The following is a 22,349-nucleotide window of genomic DNA, read 5'->3' as shown; positions in this document are numbered from 1 at the left end:
ACGCGCACTGGAACGCGGATACGACGAATCGTACGGTATCTGCACACAGCAAGAGGAAAATTAATTGGCAAGTGCTTAATTAAACCCGTGTATGAACTGTATACGGCATTATTTCTCTCAAGCTCACGATACAGATTGCTTATCCAAAGCCCGGCCATTCAGGCACGATTACTAATATGCACTAAATGTCACATGACTCTGAGTCGAGTCACAAATTTGCTGACTTTTTTACACGATTTCACATGAAAGAACACGTGACAATGACGCATTATGTTATCCCATGTAAACATTGTACTTATTACAACAATACCAAGGGTTTAGAACCCTTCAATGTCATTTTGAATAAATATACACTTGAATTGAATCGAATTTCAAATTAAAATGTAATATTTAAGAATATTTTATTAAAAAAAATGGAAATAAAAAAAAGCACCAAATCTATGAAATAATATCTATTAAATTGTTTTCTAGCCTGTTCATTTGTTTGTTTATTACTTTTGATTCTTGCTGCACACTAGAAACTTCCTGGGTTTTCCAAAAACCATGGCTGGAGGATGAACATTTCCTCTTCCTATCTTAAAATAATTTTTTATAATATTTTTTAGCAATTGATTAGATTTTTTTGTGCATATTAACATGTTAGAAATTGTATGTAGTGAGTTCAGACAGGAGTTTAATTAGGTGAATTAAAATAAGCCATTTATAAAAGTCTTTTTTTGTGTTTGTTTTCTCCTTTACCATATTTAAAGCAATGAATTCAATGGCGATAGACCTTTTAGTATACATCTAAGGCATTGATTAACAAAGATCTCTCTATAGATGTTAACTGTGAATGTTTTGCATGCATTGGTCTCTTTGAACACAGCATGTGTTGTATTATCATCCATAAAAATAGAAGGGATACGTATAAACTCTGGCCACCCCTGTGGCCACCCCTAGTATGAATTTGAATTTGAATGCATAATGAAAATTCCCAATAGTTCATGAAGTGATTGATTGATAAATAAATAAATAAAATGAAGCACACGCTACAGCCACCAAAAAAGATGAGTGATGATATTGTTACATTAACCAGAAACAAAACTAAACAAGTATACTGTAACACCCACTACACTAATTTTTTTTTTGGTGCCACCACAAGATTTGCTGTGGCCTCCTCTGGCCAGCCCTATTAAAAGTTTCTGGGGGCAAGACAGTGTTTCAGCATTACCGACCCAAATCATACAGCAAGGACAAAACTGATGTGACATAGAACATCTCTGTAGACACATGCAAATGTATAAACCCTCCATACAATTTGATTTGCCAGAAAAAAAGGGAGACACTACCCCAAGTCCACGTGTGCAATGCATGTAGACAGTACACACAAATTTCCACACAGCCCAACACTATCTAAATCTTCCATCCATCCATCCATCCATCCATCCATCCATCCGTTTCCCAACCCAGGAGACTCGTGAGCACAAGGTAGGGTACAGGGTACTGGACAGAATAGCAGTCCATCACATGGTACGATCATGCACACAATACAGAGAATTTAGCAATCTCCATCAGCCTATTGCACAGATTTTTGGAATGGGGAGGAAATTGGAGTATCCTGAGGAAACCCCTGAGGCAGCAGGCAACATGCAAACATGTGTGAGGCTGAAGCATCTTGTATCTCTGAAAACTTTCTGCAACACTACACTACACTACACAACACTCGCAGGTTATACTAGAACCATAAAAATACATAGCTATATGTTCAACAGTTTATGTAATATCTCTACTGGCATTGCTCGAATTTCTACACAGTCGTGATTCGATGTCTCCCTCTAGTGGCTCTATGATGCTTTAACAAGACCAAAAATCCTACCAAAAAAATAAATAAAAATAATAAAATAACTTTATTTAGCACGAGGCTTATCGAGTAAATGTAATACCATGTTCATATTTTATTTGAACAATTCTACTTAAAATACAGCACACACTCATTTTCTTATGTTTACTATAAAATAAGTTTGATATGACTTTCACAGCAACGGTGTGACAAGCTTCATTTAAATAATGTCAAAAATGTATTAAAACCTTAACACAAAGACAGGCATTCAGTATTGCCTAACAATAACAGTTACTAAAAAAAAGTTTCTAAATATTACACATTTATCCACAAAGCATGATGTACCATTATTTAACGGAGGGTTGGAGTAGTGACACGGTGAATTAAATGCATTATGTACAAAAATGGCCAGTTTTTTCTTTTTTAAGTCTTTTACATAAATGAGTATTACACATACTTAATAGAAAAAAAGTCATGATTCACTTTTACAAGAAATATATTGGAATATTTCCATCAAAAGGAAACTGTTAAGGAAGTGATATCCAAGAGTTTAGTCTGTGCTCAAGTTCATAGCCTTGTGTGTTGCTCGTCCGAGAGATTAGCTCTCTAGTGGGGCGCGTAAAGGAACGCAGCCATCCATCTCTAAAGACTCCGGCCAGCCCTCGTACTTATTACTATTTTTGCTGTTCTTCATTCGCTGAGAGAAAAAGAGAAACACAGATGGATTTGGTCACACAGACTCAACATGTATGTGCATTATTCCGTAGCTGCGTATTTAGGAAAAGTGTACTTACATTTTATTAAAGTCTTTGTGATCATTAAGAAGAGTTTTCATTGGTAACTCATTTGAAAGGTTTTAGCCAAGCATATGTGGATATAAATACCAGAATAGACAGTGCAGCTATTTTTGTGTCTATTTCATATACATTGAGACAGTAATGATTGTGTATAATAGTGCATATTAAATGCCTCACACTGAGTGATGGGAGTACATACTAATAAAAAACGAAGCTCAATAAATTTCCTGTCAGTAAATAAAAGTCTCATAATGCTAAACAAGTTAGTTCCGGTCATCACATATTAGAGCAATGGCTAGTTTCTCAGCAGCTTTTCTGTCTCTGTGTCTGTCTCTGTGTCTGTCTCTGTGTCTGTCTCTGTGTCTGTCTCTGTGTCTGTCTCTGTGTCTGTCTCTGTGTCTGTCTCTGTGTCTGTCTCTGTGTCTGTCTCTGTGTCTGTCTCTGTGTCTGTCTCTGTGTCTGTCTCTGTGTCTACAGTCAGAGCTGCTGTTATGGGAAACTAACTTCTCACCTTATGACCAATCAGATTCAAGCATTATGTAGAAACAACATACTAGAAAATGTGAAAAATTAATCAGTGTACAATATATTCATGGTATGTTTCAAAATAAATAAATTAACTTTAAAACAAAAAATAAATAAATGTAAAAAGGTTATATATTAATAATAATAATAATAATAATAATAATAAGGGTTTTGGGTTTGCATGTATTAAATTTCAAGTTTAAAACATTTATTACAGTCCATTTCTAGGTTGTATTTTTTTTATTGTACTTTTTTTCCTATTTTTTTTTTTTGTGCTAATTTAACTTACCTGCTCAAATGGGCTTTTGTTTTCTATTCCTTTGGCTCCCACAAACACCCAGCTATCCCTGAACGCAAGCTCTTTGATTGCCGTGCTGCCCAGCTCCTCAAACAGACGCCGAGCCTCATCGTTCAACCTGAAAGCCACAGATTAGTTAGCCAGTAACTCCAGGACAGCAAAGCTACCCAAAGAGAAATGATGTGGTTATTAAAAGCCAGACTGGGATTTGATAGCGATTGGTTTATGAGATTATGGCGCAGCCTCAAATTTCGTTATCGATTTAGTCATTAAACGATGGAGTGATTAAACATGACTCTTACTTGGAAGCTGGATCATCAAAGGATGACACAAACACCAGGGTTCCTTCATGGAGAGGTCGCAAAAACTTCAACAAATCAGATACATCTATGGAAAACGAGAACGGTTGTTATGTCAGGATTCAGACTGTGAGAAAATCAAACATGAATGACTTGAAGAAACCAACCTCCTTCCCACATGTCAAATGATTTGATTTCCAAAAGCTCTCCGGTGACCCCTGAGAAATGAACAAAGTGTTAGTATCATCCTCCTTCTTAAAAAAATATAAGGAAATAAATATACAATATAGCAAACAATATACACACATTATATATTGGATGTGCTATAGGGAACATATTCATCTGGAAACTATATGAAATGTGTGTGTATGTATGTATATATGTATATATATATATATATATATATATATATATATATATATATATATATATATATACACATATACATATATATACATATATATACATATATATACACACACATACACACACACATTTCATATAGTTTCCAGATGAATATGTTCCCTATAGCACATCCAATTAGGTATCGTTATTGCTCTTGAATGCTTGCTTCTGATTGATCAAAAGTTAGTGAATAATTCAGCAGCTCCCGTAGGTTTATATTAATGTTATGGTTTCCACAATAACAACATAAACAGGGATTTGTACAGATAAAAAAAAAATATAATAATAATAATAATATTAATAATAATAATAATAATAATAATAATAATAATAATAATAATACTACATTGGGCTTTTGTTGGAAGGGTGCCAAAACAACACTTATCCTAGGAATTACACAGGATTGCATAACATCAATTTGTATTGTCTATTTTTTCTGTAACAGCATTCCTTCTTTGTTGTACATCACATTAATACGGACTAAAAGGAAAATGTAATTCAGAACGAGTCTCATATTTCATACCATTCTGTAGTATAAACAGTGCAATGGCGCTGATGGTAAAGGGGAAAATAATGTTGCCCGACAACACAGACTTCTTACAAACGTCTTCAATGAACTCGACAAGGTCTGATTGATTTTTGTAACATCAAAAAGAAATTCGCTGTATCTGCGTTTGGCAGGGAGGTGTATTTTCCATGTTTATACTTCCTCGTACTGAAAAGCAACCCACATTTCATTTGAGACACCACCACCCTTCTTCTAACGTCCTTAATCTACACTGTACACACTGATTGTGTCATTTGAGTTGCAGCTTATATTCAAACTATAAAGCTTTTAACACTTATCCTTGCTAGATACAGAAATGAAACGGAAACACAAGAACATCTCATTTACAACATCCTAACCACCTTCCCCTTTTTGCATGGAAATGCAGCTTATTTTGCACTGTTGAGGCAAATGAGTAAAGCCGGATCATTTGTTCTCTCAAGCTCTGAAGAAATACAGCAGAAGCAGGCTTTAATGGATGCAAATGTTGGACTCTCTTCTCATAAAATATCACAGTGTAGCAAAGAAGCATAATATTCTCGATCATCATTATAACACACGTATTGCAGTAGTCTTACCGTTTACTAAGGCGATGTTAAGTCCTCTGCCAACATTGTTCTTCACACTGCTGATAAGCCTGAAAGAACAACAGAAAAGATGGTATTTGCTTAGTAATGAATTCCAGGCACATATCTGCTGGTTTAATGTCTGAAATGTCTTCAAAAAGGAAGTAAATGATTGTGTACAGATTAATAATCCAGTTGGGAGCTTGGAAGTTAAACGTCATTTGCTTAGCATTTGCTTAGCATAGATATGTACATACATTTTTCATACAAGTTTGTGAAATTCCTAAAAGTAAACAACAAACGAGTCAAAAATATTATACTTATTCATTTAATTGTTGAGAAAAATGATCCAGCATTACATGTCTGTGACTGGCAAAAGTATGTGAACCTTTCAGACACTGGAATTTTGGTGGGTGTTCTCACATGAACTGCTTGCTTCACAGCCTTCCACTATTTTTCTGTGGGATTATGGTAAGGACTTTGACTTAACCATTCAAAGATGTTATCTTTATTCCTCTTTAATTATTCTTTGGCAGACAGACGGGAGCAAGTGGTTGTCGTCTTGGTGTACGACCCATTTTTTTCTTGAGATTCAGTTCCTGGACAGATGCCTTTCCATTTTCCTTTAGAATTCACTGGTTCCATTAATGATGGCAAGCTGTCCTGGCCCAGATGCTGCAGTACAGTCCAAAAGGATTATACTTCCACCACCATGTTTCACAGAAGGTACAAGTTCTTATGCTGGAATTTAGTAGTTGTCTTTATCCAAAAATAACATTTCATTTTAAACCAAACTGTTTTATTTCCAGCTCATTCCTCCACAAATTATTTTTCCACTGGTTCTCTGACTTGTTCAAATGATCTTTAGCAAACTAAATAGGCACGCACACCAAGGATATTCAATGTTCTTCTGATGGCAGACTCACAAACATTAGCCAAAATAAAACCCATTACTTTGCTTAGAAGTTCACCTGGGCTCCTTTCTGACCTAACAGACTGTTACATGTCTTGCTTTTGGAGAGATCTGTGTTGGTTGAGCTTTGCTGGGGAGGATAACAACGGTCTTAAATTGTCTCCATTTGTTCAGAATCTGTATGACTATAAATTCAGAAGTCCAAACTCTTTAGAGATGATTTTGCAACCTATTCCAGCCTGATGAGCAACAATAACTCCTTTTTATAAAGGCTTCAGAAATCTCCATTGTTTGTGCTATGATCCACTTCCATGAACATCAGACTTTGATATATCTCTGTTCTTTAAATAACGGAGACCTGATTGTCATTCCATTGACTGAAATCAGCTGGACTCTAATTTGACCATGAGATGAAATACTAATACACATTTTCCTGATCTGCTTGATTGGGTTCACATTGTCTGCTTTTGGAACTTGTGTGAAAATCTGATGATGATTTGTCTCCTATTTATGCAGAAATTTCTAAAGGGTTCACAAACTTTCAAGCGACACGGTATATACCTTTAGTGCATGTTTTCTCCTTTGTATATACACAGATTTAGATTTGCCTACGAGACAAATAATGAAGCAGTTGAAAAGTGTACCTGCTTTTGAAAATGTTAGTATAATAATTCTCTGCTCTCTGAGAATGACCATTTATAGTTGCTAGGACGTTGTAATGTTTGCGGGGATAAAATTAAACCTTAACTATAAATGGATTAAAAAAAATTAAGACATACAGAAGAGATTTTGACAAATTAATGAAACAAAGCAGTAATAAAGAAAAATTACATCTTGTAGTCTAGCATAACAACACCATATTAAAGTTCATTTTAGAACAGATTCTAATCTGGATGCGTGCAAAGTCTTATAGTTGCTTTAAGAGGTAGAAAATAGAATTAAGAAGAAAGACATTGAAGACAACGACAGATAAAGAAGCTAATGTACATTTCATCATGCTGTATTTCTAATGGGATTAGACAAATGATTTTCTGACAATACGGAAAAGCGCTCTGAAAAATATATTTACATTTTATCATCCAAACAGAATTTGGGTCCAATAACATTTGCAGCTCCAGACACCAAACGGAATGCGAGGTGTTTCGGAGGACACGGGGCCGAGAGCCCGCACTTGTACTTGAGTTGTACTGGTTCTAGGACAAAAGACACAAAGCACCGTTAAGCCGATTTTTTTCAACACCAAATATACGAGTCAGATTTCCCAACGAGTGAAGTTTGTACCTGGAGTGCTTTCCTCTTCTTCACCTGTGGATAGCAGAAAGTCAGAAATGATCAGTGAAAGATCAGAAAGCTGAATACTTTATTAAAATTCTCCAAAGAGCGATAATTGAGGTCCGGACAGCTGAGTCACTGGCTATTTTCAAGCGGCGGTTGAAGACCTACTTATTCAGGAAACACTTCAACTAGCACTTCTTTCATTATCTTTTGCATTTAAAAAAAAAAAACAAAAAAACAAAAAAAAAACACACCTTTGGCACTTTCATTGTAACTTTGAACAAATGTTTTAAACTCATGGTATCTTAAGTATGTAACTTAGTGAGCCAGCATTAATGTATTCAATGTTAGAGATTTAAGCACTTATGTACGTCGCTCTGGATAAGGGCGTCTGCCAAATGCTGTAAATGTAAATGTAACACTGCTAGAATTGTATGAACATCTGAATCGTAAGGTTCAGCTGAGTTGTCCCAAGCCTGAATTTCATCTACTTTTCTTAATTTCACACCAGAAAACTAAACCTTTCTGAGCTGCATCACAGGGTTGCGGAACACTCTGCGGAAAGAAAAAAAAACAAACAGCTGTTTGCCCTCTTCCTCATACATGAGCTCCAAGGAGCCCAATTATTGGGTAGGATCATGGTGGGAGGAATTACATACTCTCTCATCCCTGTCAATCACAAAGTTCATCGACCTGGTTTCAACTCACAAACGAAAGCTTTTGCAGCACTCAGGAGCCCATTATTATCCATCCATCCATCCATCCTCTACACCACTTATCCTACTGGCTCACAGGGAACATGGAGATTATCCCAGGAGAGGGTAGGGTACACAATGGACAGAATGCCAGTCTATCACAGGGAACAATCACTTACACATCCATTCACACACTATGGACAATTTAGAAATGCCAATCAGCCTACAACACATTTATTTGGAATGCAGGAGGAAATCGGAGCATCTGAAGGAAAACTCTGAGGCAAAAGGTATACACTAAATGGACAAACACCAAGCCACCATGCATCCATTATTATTATTATTAATAATAATGGATGCATGGTGGCTTGGTTGCAACAAGCCAGACAGAAACAAGCATGTCTGGCTTGGTTGCAACAAGCCAGACAGACAACATTGTTAAAAAGTTATAAAACGAGTTCTAGTTTTCTTCCGCTTACCGGGAAAGAACATGTTCATGACTGAACCTCCATCTCCTCCTAGTATGGAACTTGCCAGAAGCCAAGTTAAGCCTACAAGGAACACAACAGCGACTGCACGCAGTGGTCCTATGAGGAACAGAAAAAAAAAAAATCATCATTAAACCAAGAACACTTTAAACATCAGGTCACGCCTGAACTCAGGTACAAGGCTCGTATTCCGTTTTCATTTTGCAAATTTTTGTGTAAAACCATCATGTTGATTTATCTGGACAAAATAACTGAGGAATAAAGTGCTACATGCTGTAATTGTCAAACTTGCTACAACAGAACAGAATTTGAATACTAAATGTTTACATGAACACAACAGAAAATATTTTACATGCAAACATCATGAAGCCCAAAGTCACCAGATTAATGCGGAATTTATGAATAACTAATGCATTCTTCCCATTTTAAAAACCTAGCAGTTCAGTTGGAGTGAGACTGTTGACTGGTAGATTTTTCTTTAAATGGTTTTAATATTTAATTTAAAAATTTTAACATTTTTTGCATTGAAGTTCATATGGTAAACATCACGATAACATCTAACACACACACACACACACTATTCTTGTGTGTAACCTAAATTCGATTAGTATTGCTGCGTCATTTACCGGATCTGCTGCATACGCTGAGCAGGATAATGCACTCAAGATACCGTTCTGTTACTATTTGAACAAATACAAACAAAATCCACAAAGAGTTCTTAAACCACTTGAAAATGTTTAATTTAGGTGTGGTTTCTTTTGTTACAGCATGTTGTCTTTATATGGCACATATACGAAGCATGTTTGGTTTGCTTCACCTTAAATTAACCTTGCTCTGGGTGGCTGTCAAGACAGGATGAACACGTCTTAGATCAAATTATAGCACCACATTCATTTTTAAGGCATGCTAGAACAAATTCTGTAAATCACGCTATCGTAAGAAATAAAACATGAAAAAAAAAAACAAGACATCCTGTTATAAGAAAAAACAAAACAAAAATCGACATATTTATTTCTTTTTAATGTCTATCTAATGTGAACCCTTGGATTCTGAACATAGTTTTTCTGCTAGTACTTATTTATTTCTGTAGCATTTATTTCTGGTCTTTGGAGCTACTTGTATCACTGTCTACCTAAATAACTCTATGCTTATACTGCCTGGCTCTTGCATTTCTAATCCAAGTGGTTTAAATATACAACAAAGACATACACCGTGTTCTTTGTCCCAAAGCTGTACAATCAAACTCTATAAAAACAAGAGTAGAAATGAATACAATTTTACACACCTGCCAGCCTCATTATCTCTGGACTCTTGATCGTGAAAGGATTAAAAATCGAGCCTCCTGTTTAAAAAGGAGAAAAGAACAAAAATGCATTAAAATCAGACAGTTTACATAAAGGTTTCTTTACAAGCATGTTGTGCCGGACGGTCCACATTTTTCCAATGCATTAGCTCACATACCATTAAGAAGCTCAATCGTTGATAATGAAAAAGACTTCCGGTAAGAGAAAAACCAGTTTAGCAATCAATTAAGATTGTAATCTCACAATTTCATGAGTCTAGTGCAGAATTTTTAGAAAGTTTTGAGATTTCGTCATATCCAAAAGAATAACAGTCTGTCGAGGACAGGACCAACAGGTAAATCTTATATAGTACAGAATACACATCATATAAACAGAATGCAAATTGTAATTTGAAGAAAGCTGAACAACATTTAGGAAACAGGATTGGTTTCCAGCACTGAAATTCAAGCAGCAGAAACAAATTAGGATTTTAAAAGACACAATACGCAGATGTAAGCCAACACCCCCTCTCTCGAGACACGACTGAGAAACGCACCTGATGCGATCAATATACCATAAACACACAAGACTTCCGGGATGAGATGATATATAATCAGGTAAAGTCTTAACGTGTCCGCGTTTCTAAGGTTACCTTGTCTGGCTAAGTTCGCTAACATGAAGCTAACAGATCTAGAGGTCACTGGCTCAGAATGACAAGAAAAAAGTTGAATTACCGTTGATATGTTAAACGTTTTGGCGTTGTTTTGTTTCCGTTAGGAAGTTTCTGGGAAGCAGCAAAGACGGAGTGAAGCGCGCGCGTGACTGATTCCTCTACGCCGAAACCGTGACCTCGCGCACATGATCAAAACATCTGATTTAAAGCCCCCATCCACAGACCAAACGTCCTGATCCTCGATTCAACTCTGAATGTTCGAGATAAAGTATCGGATGATAGCGCAAACAGAGCAAATGTTACATCGCATCTGAGAGAAAGGGTTTTTTTTTTCCGGGTTTTGTTGCCGGAGAAATACGTCACCAACCACGTGACACACTCCTCACCTGCGACTTTAGTCCTCGCGCCCCTTCTCTGTATTTATACTGTATACATCACATAGGTGTGGGAGAGCGGGATGCACTTATATCCAGGGATTTTTCAGAACAGCGTAACGAGTATTGCGTCATCAGGCAGGCGTGGCCTATTTGATAATCTAACCCTAACCGTAGTTTTTGGTTGTTTATTTGTTTTCTAAAATAAATCTACATGTATGACTGTTTTGTCCTAAGTAGTATGCTCTTTGTTTTTTTTTTTGAAAGAGGGCGTTTTTCTAAGACCTCCAGAAACGCCCACTTTACTGGTAACGAACCCCCTGGAATTTAGTGAATGCCGTTGGGGGAGAGCAGGGCAAAACTTAACCCTTTGTTTTTAGGGGGGATTTTGTGGAAAAGTATTTAGGGTCGAAAGCATTTTTGTTATTTTTTTATTTTTCATTTATTTATTTATTTGTTAACATCTGTCTTCTAGAAATATGTAATTTTGTTTAATTATTTACCTACTTATTACTTGACTTGTCTTGAATGATCTATCTGTGCATCCTGATCTTCTCTGGATCTGATGACAGGAGTAATTTTTTTTTTTCAGTGTGATAAATCGATGGGCCATCACATAACAGCTATGTGTCACGAGCTATGGCCATTTTATTTGCCCCTCATTACTTTGTGTCCTGCCATTAACCCAACAGCAGCAGGAACACCAAAAGTCTTTTTTCTTGCTGTATATAAAATAAAAACATTAAAGGAATTGTATAAATTTACATGGCTAACTGCATATAATAGCATAGTTTCTTCTAAGGGTAAGTTCTGCAGGCTTGATAAACACTAGACTCGTGGAAAAGAGGTAAAGAGGTAAAGAGGCGAGTGCAGGCAGGTTGGAGTGGGTGGAGAAAAGTGTCTGCAAGAATCAAAGGAAAGGTGTGGAAGATAGTGAGAGCATCTCTGCTGTATGGGTTAGAGACTGCAGCAGTGAGGAAAAGACATGAGGCAGAGATGGAGGTACAAGAGATGAGGATGGTGAGGTTCTCTTTAGGAGTGATGAGGATGGACAGGATTAGGAATGAGCACATAAGAGGGACGGCTCAGGTTGGCTGTTTTGAGGACAAGGTCACAGAGGCTAGATTGAGATGATTTAGACCTTTATCAGTGCCCATTTTCCTAACATGGGATGAAAATGTACAGGGGTAATTGGCATGGGCAATGGGCTTTTATTTTGAATTTATAAATATTTATAAGTATCCTGTTTGTTAGATGAACACGTCTTAAAAAATGTACTTTTTTTTTTTTTTTTACATATTTTACAAATTATTTGAAATTATTACATTGCTTTTAAAAGTATTTTGTCAAATGTTATGAAGCACAGTGTACATTTTTACTAAATTATAGCGCACAACAGTGTGTTTTAAAAAAAACCCCAAAAACAAGTGTTTTAAAACGCATCATAAGGCCCATGTAGTGGCCTATGTAGGGCACCTATAAAGGAAGCATAGACAGATTTGTTATTCAACCGGTATTTTGTAACCTGAAATTCAAGATGGCGGCGTCCAGAGCTGTGCTGTCTCTGTCTAAAGCCCTAAACCCAATACAGCGTGGAAATACGTTCAAGGTAAGATATTAATTATTTATATTTATTCACTTTTTGGACTTGATTGTGTTAGAATTTACATATCACTGCATTAAAAACTGCATTTGGCAGTTTGCCAAAAGGTGCGGCTATCTTGTACATGAACTACACGTTTAAGAAGGATGTCATGTCTGGCGTAGAAATTCTGTAATTAGACGTTCAATACCTGTGAAAAACAGAGAATAAGTTCAGATATTCTTGTGGACGTAAGAGAATACGCATGTGCTAACTCGAGGTCTAGCATCAGTCATGCAAATTAGCGGGTACCCACGTCTTTGTTTTGATTGGCTCGTTGCTTGTCTGTAGGAAGTATCTGGCTAATCAAAACACAGCATCCTGGACACCACCCAATTCGAGCGCCGGAATTAGGATTGGTCAAAAAAAGAATCATATCATCATCAATCCGATGTTAATCGTGCTGGCTTTAACTGCGTATCAATTCCTTTTTCTCCTTAGGTGTTTGGAACAGCTCTCTTCAACCAAAGAGAGAACTCTACCTACACAGTGGGTATTAATTTTTTTCAGGCTCATGTAGATTACAGGATGTCTCTGAAAGAGAGACTTCACCCTGATCCACATTAGATATGTTGAAATATTTGTGATGTGTTGAGCCCCGTTCACACTGCAAGACTTAATGCTCAATTCAGATATTTTGCTCAGATCTGATTTTTTTTGTTTGGCTGTTCACATTAGTGTGAACTGTTTGCTGTTTCGAACTGACCCGCATGCGCAAACGAACAATAACAATGACGTCACACGCATCACGCCGTTGCGCTAAAGTTGGCGAGGTTATGGAGGAAGTAAACGTTTTCGCTTTTCTTTCTAAATGTTTGTGTAATGGCAGCACAGAGGCGCAGAGTTTTGAAAATTTTCGGATGTCGACGGCAACTTTTGATTATTTGATCCATTTTGTAGGCGTAGTCACGTTTGTGTGTGTACTCCCCGGCGCATAATTGTGACGAATGTCGATGTAGATTGACGTAAAATTCGCATTAAATCCGCCTTGGTTGTTCACACTGCGGTTAAAGAAAGAGGTCATATGTAATGTTAAAGAACGGGGGTTCTGGATTATAGTACTGTACACTCAATAATACCTTCAAGATTAGATGCTTAATAGAATTTATGAAAAATAAAGATAGTGTGGGGGGCACGGTGGCTTAGTGGTTAGCACGTTCGCCTCACACCTCCAGGGTTGGGGTTCGATTCCCGCCTCCACCTTGTGTGTGTGGAGTTTGCATGTTCTCCCCGTGCCTCGGGGGTTTCCTCCGGGTACTCCGGTTTCCTCCCCCGGTCCAAAGACATGCATGGTAGGTTGATTGGCATCTCTGGAAAAATTGTCCCTAGTGTGTGATTGTGTGAGTGAATGAGTGTGTGTGTGTGCCCTGCGATGGGTTGGCACTCCGTCCAGGGTGTATCCTGCCTTGATGCCCAATGACGCCTGAGATAGGCACAGGCTCCCCGTGACCCGAGGTAGTTCGGATAAGCGGTAGAAGATGAATGAATGAATGAAGATAGTGTGTGGAATGTATTTCCTAATTATATACTTAACTCTATTGGGGCATACATTTTTTTTGTCGAAATGCAATTTCTCTGTTGATAAAATTCCGGTTAAACTGGCTGGTTTCCATAGACAGGCCCTGTTAGCATGGGATTTTATCTATAAACACAATTTTTCACCACACAGTTATTGCATTTGGAATAACAAAGACATATTATTTAAAAACAAATCACTTTTCTATCAAAACTGGTTTAATGAAGGGATTATTTTGGTAAAACAGCTGTTAAATTCTGATGGGTATTTATTGTCTTACACAGAGTTAAACCAAGAGATCTTGCTATTGTTTTGGATGCAATTCCAAAGAGAGTTGTATTTCTGTTAAAGAATTTGAGTTCTTTGCAAATGAATATAGATGACTTTTGTGGTAATTTATACATCGGCAATGTGAATATCTTGAAACAAAAGTGTAGCAATAATATTATAAGAAATGCCCTCTGTTTTGTTTCTTTCCCTGCAGCAAGGTTTTTTGGTCTTCCTTATTTAGCAATATATACTGAGACAAAACATGGAAAATACTGAACAAGTTTTGTGTCAACAATAAAATTAAGGAGGTGTCTTACAAAATTCTACATAGGATTTATCCTGCAAAACATGTTTTGGAAAGATTTAAGCTTAATATTTCTTATGCTTGCAAATTTTGTGGTCAGGAAAGGGAAACAATCTTGCATCTGTTTTATCATTGTATCTACTCAAGACCTTTTTGGAAGGATATGGAAAATTATATTAGTAGAAAATTGGGTTGTGTGGTAGAAATTGGTGTATGTGATGTGTTTTTGTATTTTGAGGGAGATAACTTTGGAAATAATGAACAATATATTATACAACTATTCATTATATTAGGAAAGTACCATATACACAAACCAAATCTGTCCCATTTTATAAATGATTTCAAGTTATACAGTAATCTTTTGGAAAAAGTAAAAAACAAAAAAGCTCAGAAAACATGTGATGTTTTAAAAGAATTCAATTTTTTGTAACTTTTTTCCTTTCTTTTCTATTCTTTTTGGCAGCCAATATGACTGATACCTCTTGTTTGTATGGCATTGAACAAAATGTGTATTTTATGTTTGTCTTTTTGCATTAATAATAATAATAAAAAAAAAGTTGTTCACACTGCGGCCACATTGGAAAAAATCAGATTTGGGTCTGATTCAGGACCACATATGTAAGTGGTCTGAATCTGATTTGAACAAAATCAGATCTGGGCTAGATTTGAGTGTTCACACTACTCCTGAAGTCTGACCTGGACACTTGACCACAAAAAAAAATCAGATTTGGGCCACTTTTACCTGCAGTGTGAACGGGGCTTTTGTCATGTTGGTTTTACTAATGCACTCTAACCTCCTATTTTCTCTTCTCACCCCTCAGGGAAAAAGCATAGTAAGAAGCACACACTATGTTCAAGCATACCTTAATATCATACACTTAATTTTATTTTTTCATAGCATGATAAATGCAAGTCTGATCGATGTGTTGATGTCCTCAGCCTCCACCTGCCAGGTATGGCGGCAGACACACCGTCGCACTGATCCCAGGAGACGGGATCGGCCCGGACCTGCTTAACCATGTGCGAGAACTCTTCAGGTCCGTCTCAGAAACACTATCTCTATCAGTTTAATGTAACATGATGTTAATTTACTTTAATAGGAGTATGTCATATGGCAGCAGCACAACTCAAAACCATGTCAAGAATAATTTGGAATACATTAGAATACATTCATTTTGAATAAAGTAAAGTACTGTAAATGTTCTTGCTCATATTTTTTAGTGTTTAACCCCAAAGACTATAAACGCAAACACAAATGTGTTATAGGTTCAGCTGTGTTCCTGTGGACTTTGAGGTGGTCAATGTCAACTCTTCCCTAATTAATGAGGACGACATCAACAATGCCATCATGGCTATACGCCGGAATGGAGTTGCTCTTAAGGGTTAGCGCTCTGCCATTGCTTATAATAGACATTCTTGTGAGAATTATGCCAAAATAATATTTTATATAATTTCACATGATTTAAATTTCTGTTGTTCACACACCAGATACATTTTATTTCTAAATATTACCATATTTTGATTCGTTTAAGATACTTAGTACATTTACTATTTAATTATTTTTTCCATTTGAATTTAGTCATTTTGTGCTTTGATTAAATTCCTTTTTTGTAGGCAATATTGAGACAAACCACATACTGCCACCTTCACACAAATCAAGGAACAATCTTCTCCGGTAAGCAGAATACATTGGTATTACAGTAACTGACTATTGATATAATCTCTAAAAGGACATGAGGTTTTTCTTTTTCTCTTTGTAATTGACTGTCTGATTTCAACATTATCTTATCTTCAGTCAACAGCAGTTTTTTTTCCCAAAAAAACTGTCCGGTTTAAACTTGTTATTCTATTCATCCTTCTCTACATCTCTCAGCACCAGTCTGGACCTGTATGCAAACGTGATGCATTGCCAGTCCTTGCCAGGGGTTCAGACCCGCCATAAGAACATTGACATTATTATCATTCGAGAGAACACAGAGGGGGAATACAGCAGCCTGGAGCATGAGGTAACCACCATATATCCCTTTGAATGATCTATCTATCCCTATCTATCCTTTCATTAGCATCTCACATTGTTTTTTTTTTTATTTATTTTGCATTTAATTATAGTACTCAACAAGTCTCAATTGTAGTCTTTATCAAGTCTTCCTGTTTCTTTTACACAAGCCAGACTACAATTAGTCCACACTGACAAGTTGTCCCGTGTGTGTGTGTAATAGAGTGTACCTGGTGTGGTGGAATGCCTAAAGATTATCACACGGAATAACTCTCTGCGTATTGCCGAGTATGCCTTCAAGTTGGCCAGAGAGAAAGGACGACGTCGGGTCACGGCTGTGCACAAGGCCAACATCATGTGAGTCGTTGTGCATGTACATGTGTTAACAGGACCTCACTACAGATTAATGTTTCCTATTTGACATTTTGTTGAATCTTGGGATTTATGAACTTTGATCATACTATAAATCATCACTATAAACTCTTTAACTAAGACATGATAACTTATTCTCCAGAATATGTTATCATGTCTTAGTTAAAGGACATTAAGAATGAATGCAGTTGGTATTTTAAACAGAATCTGTATGTGCGTGTGAGTGAGACCCAATAAGTAGGCATGTTGCCATTTACTTTTACATTTCATTTACATTTCCAGCATTTGGCAGACACTCTTATTCAGGGCGTCTTACATTTTATCTCATTTTTTACAAGTGAGCAATTAAGTGTTAAGAGCCTTGCTCAGGGGCCCAGCAGTGGCAGCTTGGTGGACCTGAGCTCACAACCTTCTGATTGGTAGCCCAACACCTTACTCACTAGGCTGCCACATCCCCACTTACTTCCACTAGGCTTCATTTATCAGTGTCGGAGTAAAGCTGTGTGTAAATGTTTGTGTAAGCCGAACTGAAGAATATTTGTTTTGTATCCATCTATACTAGACTTCAAACCCTTTTTTTTTTTTTTTTTTAATAAATATGGATTATTTGTGGTATATGGATAATACCCTGCTCGATAATTGAGGCCCGTTGCATAAGATAAGACAATTTAGTTTCACATATATCTAAATCATTGGTGGAAACACGTTGAAGTGTATAGCGTTCAAAATTTCACTAAGGATTACATCACTCCCAGAATTCTCAAGGTTTTCCCCTCATGTTTGCTCGGACAGCATTTTCTTGGCATGCCTCATCTCTGGCTTCCTCACTGAATTGAAATTGAGCTTCTGTCACTTACAATATAAGCAAAACGATCTTTTTCTGTTTATATAAAGCAAACTGCAGTGAGTCGTGAGCAGCACATGTAAGTTTAAGTGCTTTCCTGGCATTTGGGGACATATTGAATTGATCTCAAAAGAAAATGTAAAGTGGTTAAAAAAGGTTTACCTCACTCAGATTTAATCAACAAGCGCAATTCATTTTAATGGGACAATTCAGGCAAGTTTTCTATTTCACATACTAAAGTGATACTGGACAGAGTGACTCGTGAGCAAACTTGAAACAAAACCAGTTTGTATTCACTAGTTTTTTCTTATTTTCCATTTTGCTGTGACTGGCAGTCATTATTATTATTATTATTATATAAACTAAGGAATTGATGTACAGTTGTTAGAAGTTTACACAAACCTTTCTGAATCTATACTGTGGTAATAATTAAAAGAATATAAAAATGCTGATCATAATTGCATTTTTGTGTTTTATTTTAGCTCTGAATTGAAGAAGCTATTTCACACAATAGATGTTTACACATAGTCCACTAAACACAATAATTGAATTTGGTTTAAAAGTTTACATGAACTTAGTTTTTATTTTTTGATGATCAGCGACTGATTTTACGTTTTGTGGTAGTCGTTCACGAGTCCCTCGTTTGTTCTGAACATTTAAACGGTTCTCAGAAAAATCGTCCAGGACCTGCATGCTTTTTGTTTTTCCGGCATTTTGTGTTTATTTGACCCCCCAACAACGGCTTTATGATGTGTATAAACACATACGATGTATAAACACTGAGGACAATTTAGGGATTCGTACACACCTATTACAAAAGGTGTAAAAATTCAAGTTAGAACCCGGGGATGTACACATTTGAATAGAATTAACATATATGGTATTGTTGAAATATTTCATTTAATACTGCCCTTTAGAAGCTACATAAGATATTTACAACTTTCCCAGAAGACAAAATAAGAGCCTTAGGCAAACAAACCCTGATCCAGAAATCTGCTTATTTGTTTGTTTCTTTCTCATTGTTTCTCACTTTCCTCTCTTTCTCTTACTAGGAAACTGGGAGATGGCCTCTTTCTTCAGTGCTGTAAAGAGGTGGCCTCTGGATATCCTGACATTGCGTTCGACAGCATGATTGTAGACAACACCACTATGCAGGTCAGTATAATTCTAATTACAGTTTCTAGTTAGAATTCTCAAAAAATTCAAGTCTATATTTTTAGTCCATGGTTTCAACCACGTGGTGTGGATAATTAATATGTATTCATACTGATATAAAGGGTGAAATGGGAACTTACCTCTTAAAAAGAAAAGCCTTGTTGATTTCTTATTTTTGTGTTTTGTTTCTTGTGTTGTATTTTCTCAGCTTGTTTCCAAGCCCCAACAGTTTGATGTCATGCTGATGCCTAATCTGTATGGTAATGTGGTCAGCAACGTGTGTGCTGGGCTAGTGGGCGGACCTGGACTGGTGCCTGGAGCCAACTACGGGAAAGATTATGCTGTTTTTGAAACAGTGAGCACATGTTATGAAAAGAAAAAAATTGTGTTTAGTGGTTGGGTGTGTGTAGGTGGTGTTTGTGTGTTGGGGGTATATTGTTTGTGTGTGTGTATGTAGTGGGGATGTGTGTGTGTTTAGTGGGGTGTAGGGGTGTGTGTGTGTAGTGGGGGGGTGTAGCAGGTGGGTGTGTGTGTGTGTGTGTAGGGGGTGGGGTGTGTTGTGGAGGTGTGTGTGATTTGTGGCTTTATTATTCTGACAGGCCACTCGAAACACTGGGAAGAGCATCGCTGGCCGGAACATTGCCAATCCCACTGCAATGCTACTGGCCAGCTGTCTCATGCTGGATCACCTCAAGTAAGTTGCACACATCAGTCTAACTGACCCTGTCTGTTGTTTTCAGTTGTTACCGCGCACACAGCAGTTTCACATAATGGCCAGTTTGAGAAGTTAGTCATTTCTCTCAGCACCTGAAATCTGGAGCCAAGCTGGATGCAGACATTTTAGGGCCTGGATTTATGGATGTTACTTGTAGATTTATTTGTTTATTTACTTTTTCGAATGATTAAATCATTTTAGAACATTAAGAGGCTGTTGCATAGACCTGGCTCCTCTTTTTAAGAATAATTTAACCAGTCTGTGGCACTTGGACTTTGTCTGAAAGCTTCAGATCTTTAAACTAGCAGAATATCATTTTTGGACTGTTCCATTTACAATATAGTCCAGCTAATGTGTACTTTTTGCATGCAGACACTTACCAAAATATAACTGATGTTAATCTGTGTAATCTTTTCTTCCCTGTTCTCTTTAGGCTTCATGAGTATGCCAGCATGATCCGTAGTGCTATTTTCACCACGATGAACGAGACTCAGGTGAGGTCACCTCATTCAACAGCTACCTCATGAGTTTGTATTCTAATGGAGCATATGCACGTTATTCTTATTGTGAGGATGTTCTCCTTTAAAATAAACTGTGTAGAAAATGTAATCACATGCATGCTCAAATATAAAAATATCGATATGCAAAAGTAACCGTTCGTGACTAGATGTGGACGAGTCTAGCAAAAAGTTTAGCTTTATCTGGAGTGAAGAAAAACATGCCCGTGTGTGTGGTAAAGATCACAATCTATAAATTTCACCAGTGTATCTAAACGTGAAGGTGACAAGATGAAGGAAAATATACATTCACTCAATTTTATAAAATATACATACACTTGTTACTATGGCAACCATACTACAGCAACTAGTGACGTGCAGCATCTGTGAATGTATCTTAACTCTTCCTCAATTTATAGAGCACTATTTCTTTTATTCTAATATAATGGCTAGTCTTAAGTGTCCAATTTTTATTACAGGCTTTCATGTTATTAATAGAAAGTGGTCAAGTTTCAAATGATTTACATTCATATTCGGCTTGATGAATGAGGACCAGTGAGATAATGCGACAATAAGGGAGACTTATGTACTTGTGTTTTAACATTGTAAAAGAATGCTGGTCACTTTGTTTCATGCTATAAAGAACATGTTTAGAGGTTTCTTACCCCCGTTTTTGTCAAATTCAAATCTCTAAGATTTTGCATGTACATCTAATGTGGCTTTATCCTCTATAGAATGAGGCAGAATCCAAACCAAGCAAAACAGCTAAGACATTGAGGATCAAGAACCTTGCCCAGGGCCACAATATACAAATAATATTGTTTTTTCTGTTGTCTTTTGTGCTGTAGTTACATACACCAGACATCGGAGGGCAGGGCACTACCTCTGAGGTGGTACAGGCCATCATGAGGAACATCAAGAGCAGCGGCCCGCTAACTTCAGAGCTCTAATGCTAGAACTACTATAGCACCTCCATAGCCGTGTATGGTAACGAAGCACTCAGTAAAATGATGACACTGTGTTTAAAATGTAAATATGACTCGATGCATACTAAAGTGGAATTACTTAAATTATTCCTGGCTTTTTTTTTCTTCTTCAGTCTTCGTTTGCCATTTCAGTTTCTTTTTTTATAAATCATGTCTTACACACAGATTCTCAAACTATAGCACTCCAGAATCTGGACAGAGGATCAAGATATGTTTGTGCTGTTCACAGGTTGTATTAGAAGACTTGGACGTTTTCATTCCCTCTGTCCTGATTGCTCTCCATCTAGGGTCACATACGTGTCACATAACATAAGGATTATGTGTCAATGATATGATATTTATGTATAGGTTATGGTTCCATTGTTAAACAAGTCTGAGTTGCAGCAATGTTTCATTTATACATGTTGTCGTTTTGGAGTGCTTTATTCAGTCATTCATGAAATCCATGTTGTTTTTATTTCTCCTAAGCCAAATTATTTGATAAAGGTGCTTAGGACACTTTAATAAATGATTTTCGAAAATACTGAACACAAAATATTAAGTTCCCATGGTGTAAGTCTTTCTCAACAACACGAATGGTGTTCATTAATCTAATCTTATTCTTACTATTTGACCAGGGTTGAGTTTTTCACACACGCATTTATCTGTAAACCGATATGTTTGTTATAGCTTTTCCATTATTACATGGGAACCTTTTTTTGAGGAGAAAAAGTATGGTTTATCGTATCGTGCCTGATGTTTTCGTGTCAATAAAGTGGCTTATAAAGTTAATTATTCCTGATTTGTCTGTGCTTTATAAGCTGTAAGTAGCTGTCAAGTTGTTAACACACAGATAGACCACGTGGGGTAAAGTTTAATTACAGGACAAATTCTAGCAGACATTTTCTGTGTTCGCTTCAGTTGCTTTTGAGAAATTCCACTCTGATGCAGAGGACACCTGCCAAACCTACTTCCTTTTACAACATTTTACTTGCATCGTTGCCAGATTTCCTTCAATTCAATGCTTATTTGAAGGCGCATGTAGTTTTGTACCTCATGGCCACATGTTATCTAATTACAGCGAGGGTGCCAGTATAATTTAAATTCCTTTTTTTT

The 22,349-nt window shown here is 36.8% G+C and overlaps 2 protein-coding genes across 5 annotated transcripts; one reads left to right on the top strand and one right to left on the bottom strand.

Annotated features, from left to right (window-relative positions):
* Window positions 1-1,914: 1,914 nt before the first annotated feature.
* On the bottom strand, window positions 1,915-12,773 carry fam3a (FAM3 metabolism regulating signaling molecule A). Of its 4 annotated transcripts, none has more exons than XM_060893547.1 (10): window positions 12,751-12,773; window positions 9,913-9,969; window positions 8,619-8,726; window positions 7,451-7,474; window positions 7,239-7,362; window positions 5,269-5,327; window positions 3,906-3,956; window positions 3,742-3,826; window positions 3,431-3,557; window positions 1,915-2,516 (listed from the first exon to the last, which is right to left on the bottom strand). In XM_060893547.1, exons 2-10 carry the CDS (start codon window positions 9,923-9,925, stop codon window positions 2,418-2,420), a joined length of 690 nt encoding a protein of 229 aa, XP_060749530.1. In that variant the 5' UTR covers window positions 9,926-9,969; window positions 12,751-12,773; the 3' UTR covers window positions 1,915-2,417. The 4 variants fall into 4 exon arrangements, with proteins under 4 accessions (XP_060749530.1, XP_060749528.1, XP_060749527.1 ...); XM_060893545.1 differs by lacking the exon at window positions 12,751-12,773 and adding an exon at window positions 10,970-11,053; XM_060893544.1 differs by lacking the exon at window positions 12,751-12,773 and adding an exon at window positions 10,645-10,940.
* On the top strand, window positions 12,451-22,025 carry idh3g (isocitrate dehydrogenase (NAD(+)) 3 non-catalytic subunit gamma). The gene is made up of 13 exons (XM_060893543.1): window positions 12,451-12,566; window positions 13,041-13,088; window positions 15,511-15,522; window positions 15,629-15,726; window positions 15,956-16,071; window positions 16,304-16,364; window positions 16,563-16,695; window positions 16,909-17,042; window positions 18,954-19,056; window positions 19,265-19,411; window positions 19,656-19,750; window positions 20,205-20,265; window positions 21,117-22,025. Exons 1-13 carry the CDS (start codon window positions 12,495-12,497, stop codon window positions 21,216-21,218), a joined length of 1,182 nt encoding a protein of 393 aa, XP_060749526.1. The 5' UTR covers window positions 12,451-12,494; the 3' UTR covers window positions 21,219-22,025.
* The last annotated feature ends 324 nt before the right edge of the window (window positions 22,026-22,349 follow it).

This window comes from Tachysurus vachellii, chromosome 19, assembly GCF_030014155.1.
Source record: "Tachysurus vachellii isolate PV-2020 chromosome 19, HZAU_Pvac_v1, whole genome shotgun sequence".
NCBI lineage: Eukaryota > Metazoa > Chordata > Actinopteri > Siluriformes > Bagridae > Tachysurus > Tachysurus vachellii.
The sequence above is the reverse complement of the archived record's forward strand: the minus strand, read 5'-3'. Positions and strand labels throughout refer to the sequence as shown.

What these genes read in the sequence shown, in the direction of transcription:
- fam3a (XM_060893547.1), bottom strand. An exon ending in TAACATCGCCTTAGTAAACG is followed by an intron (nt 3,957 to 5,268) that starts GTAAGACTACTG and finishes TTCATTTCTCAG; the next exon opens with GGGTCACCGGAGAGCTTTTG. An exon ending in TTTGATGATCCAGCTTCCAA is followed by an intron (nt 3,558 to 3,741) that starts GTAAGAGTCATG and finishes TGTGGCTTTCAG; the next exon opens with GTTGAACGATGAGGCTCGGC.
- idh3g (XM_060893543.1), top strand. Translation starts at nt 12,495, where the DNA reads ATGGCGGCGTCCAGAGCTGTGCTGTCTCTGTCTAAAGCCCTAAACCCA. An exon ending in TCAAGGAACAATCTTCTCCG is followed by an intron (nt 16,365 to 16,562) that starts GTAAGCAGAATA and finishes TACATCTCTCAG; the next exon opens with CACCAGTCTGGACCTGTATG. An exon ending in ATTATGCTGTTTTTGAAACA is followed by an intron (nt 19,412 to 19,655) that starts GTGAGCACATGT and finishes TTATTCTGACAG; the next exon opens with GCCACTCGAAACACTGGGAA.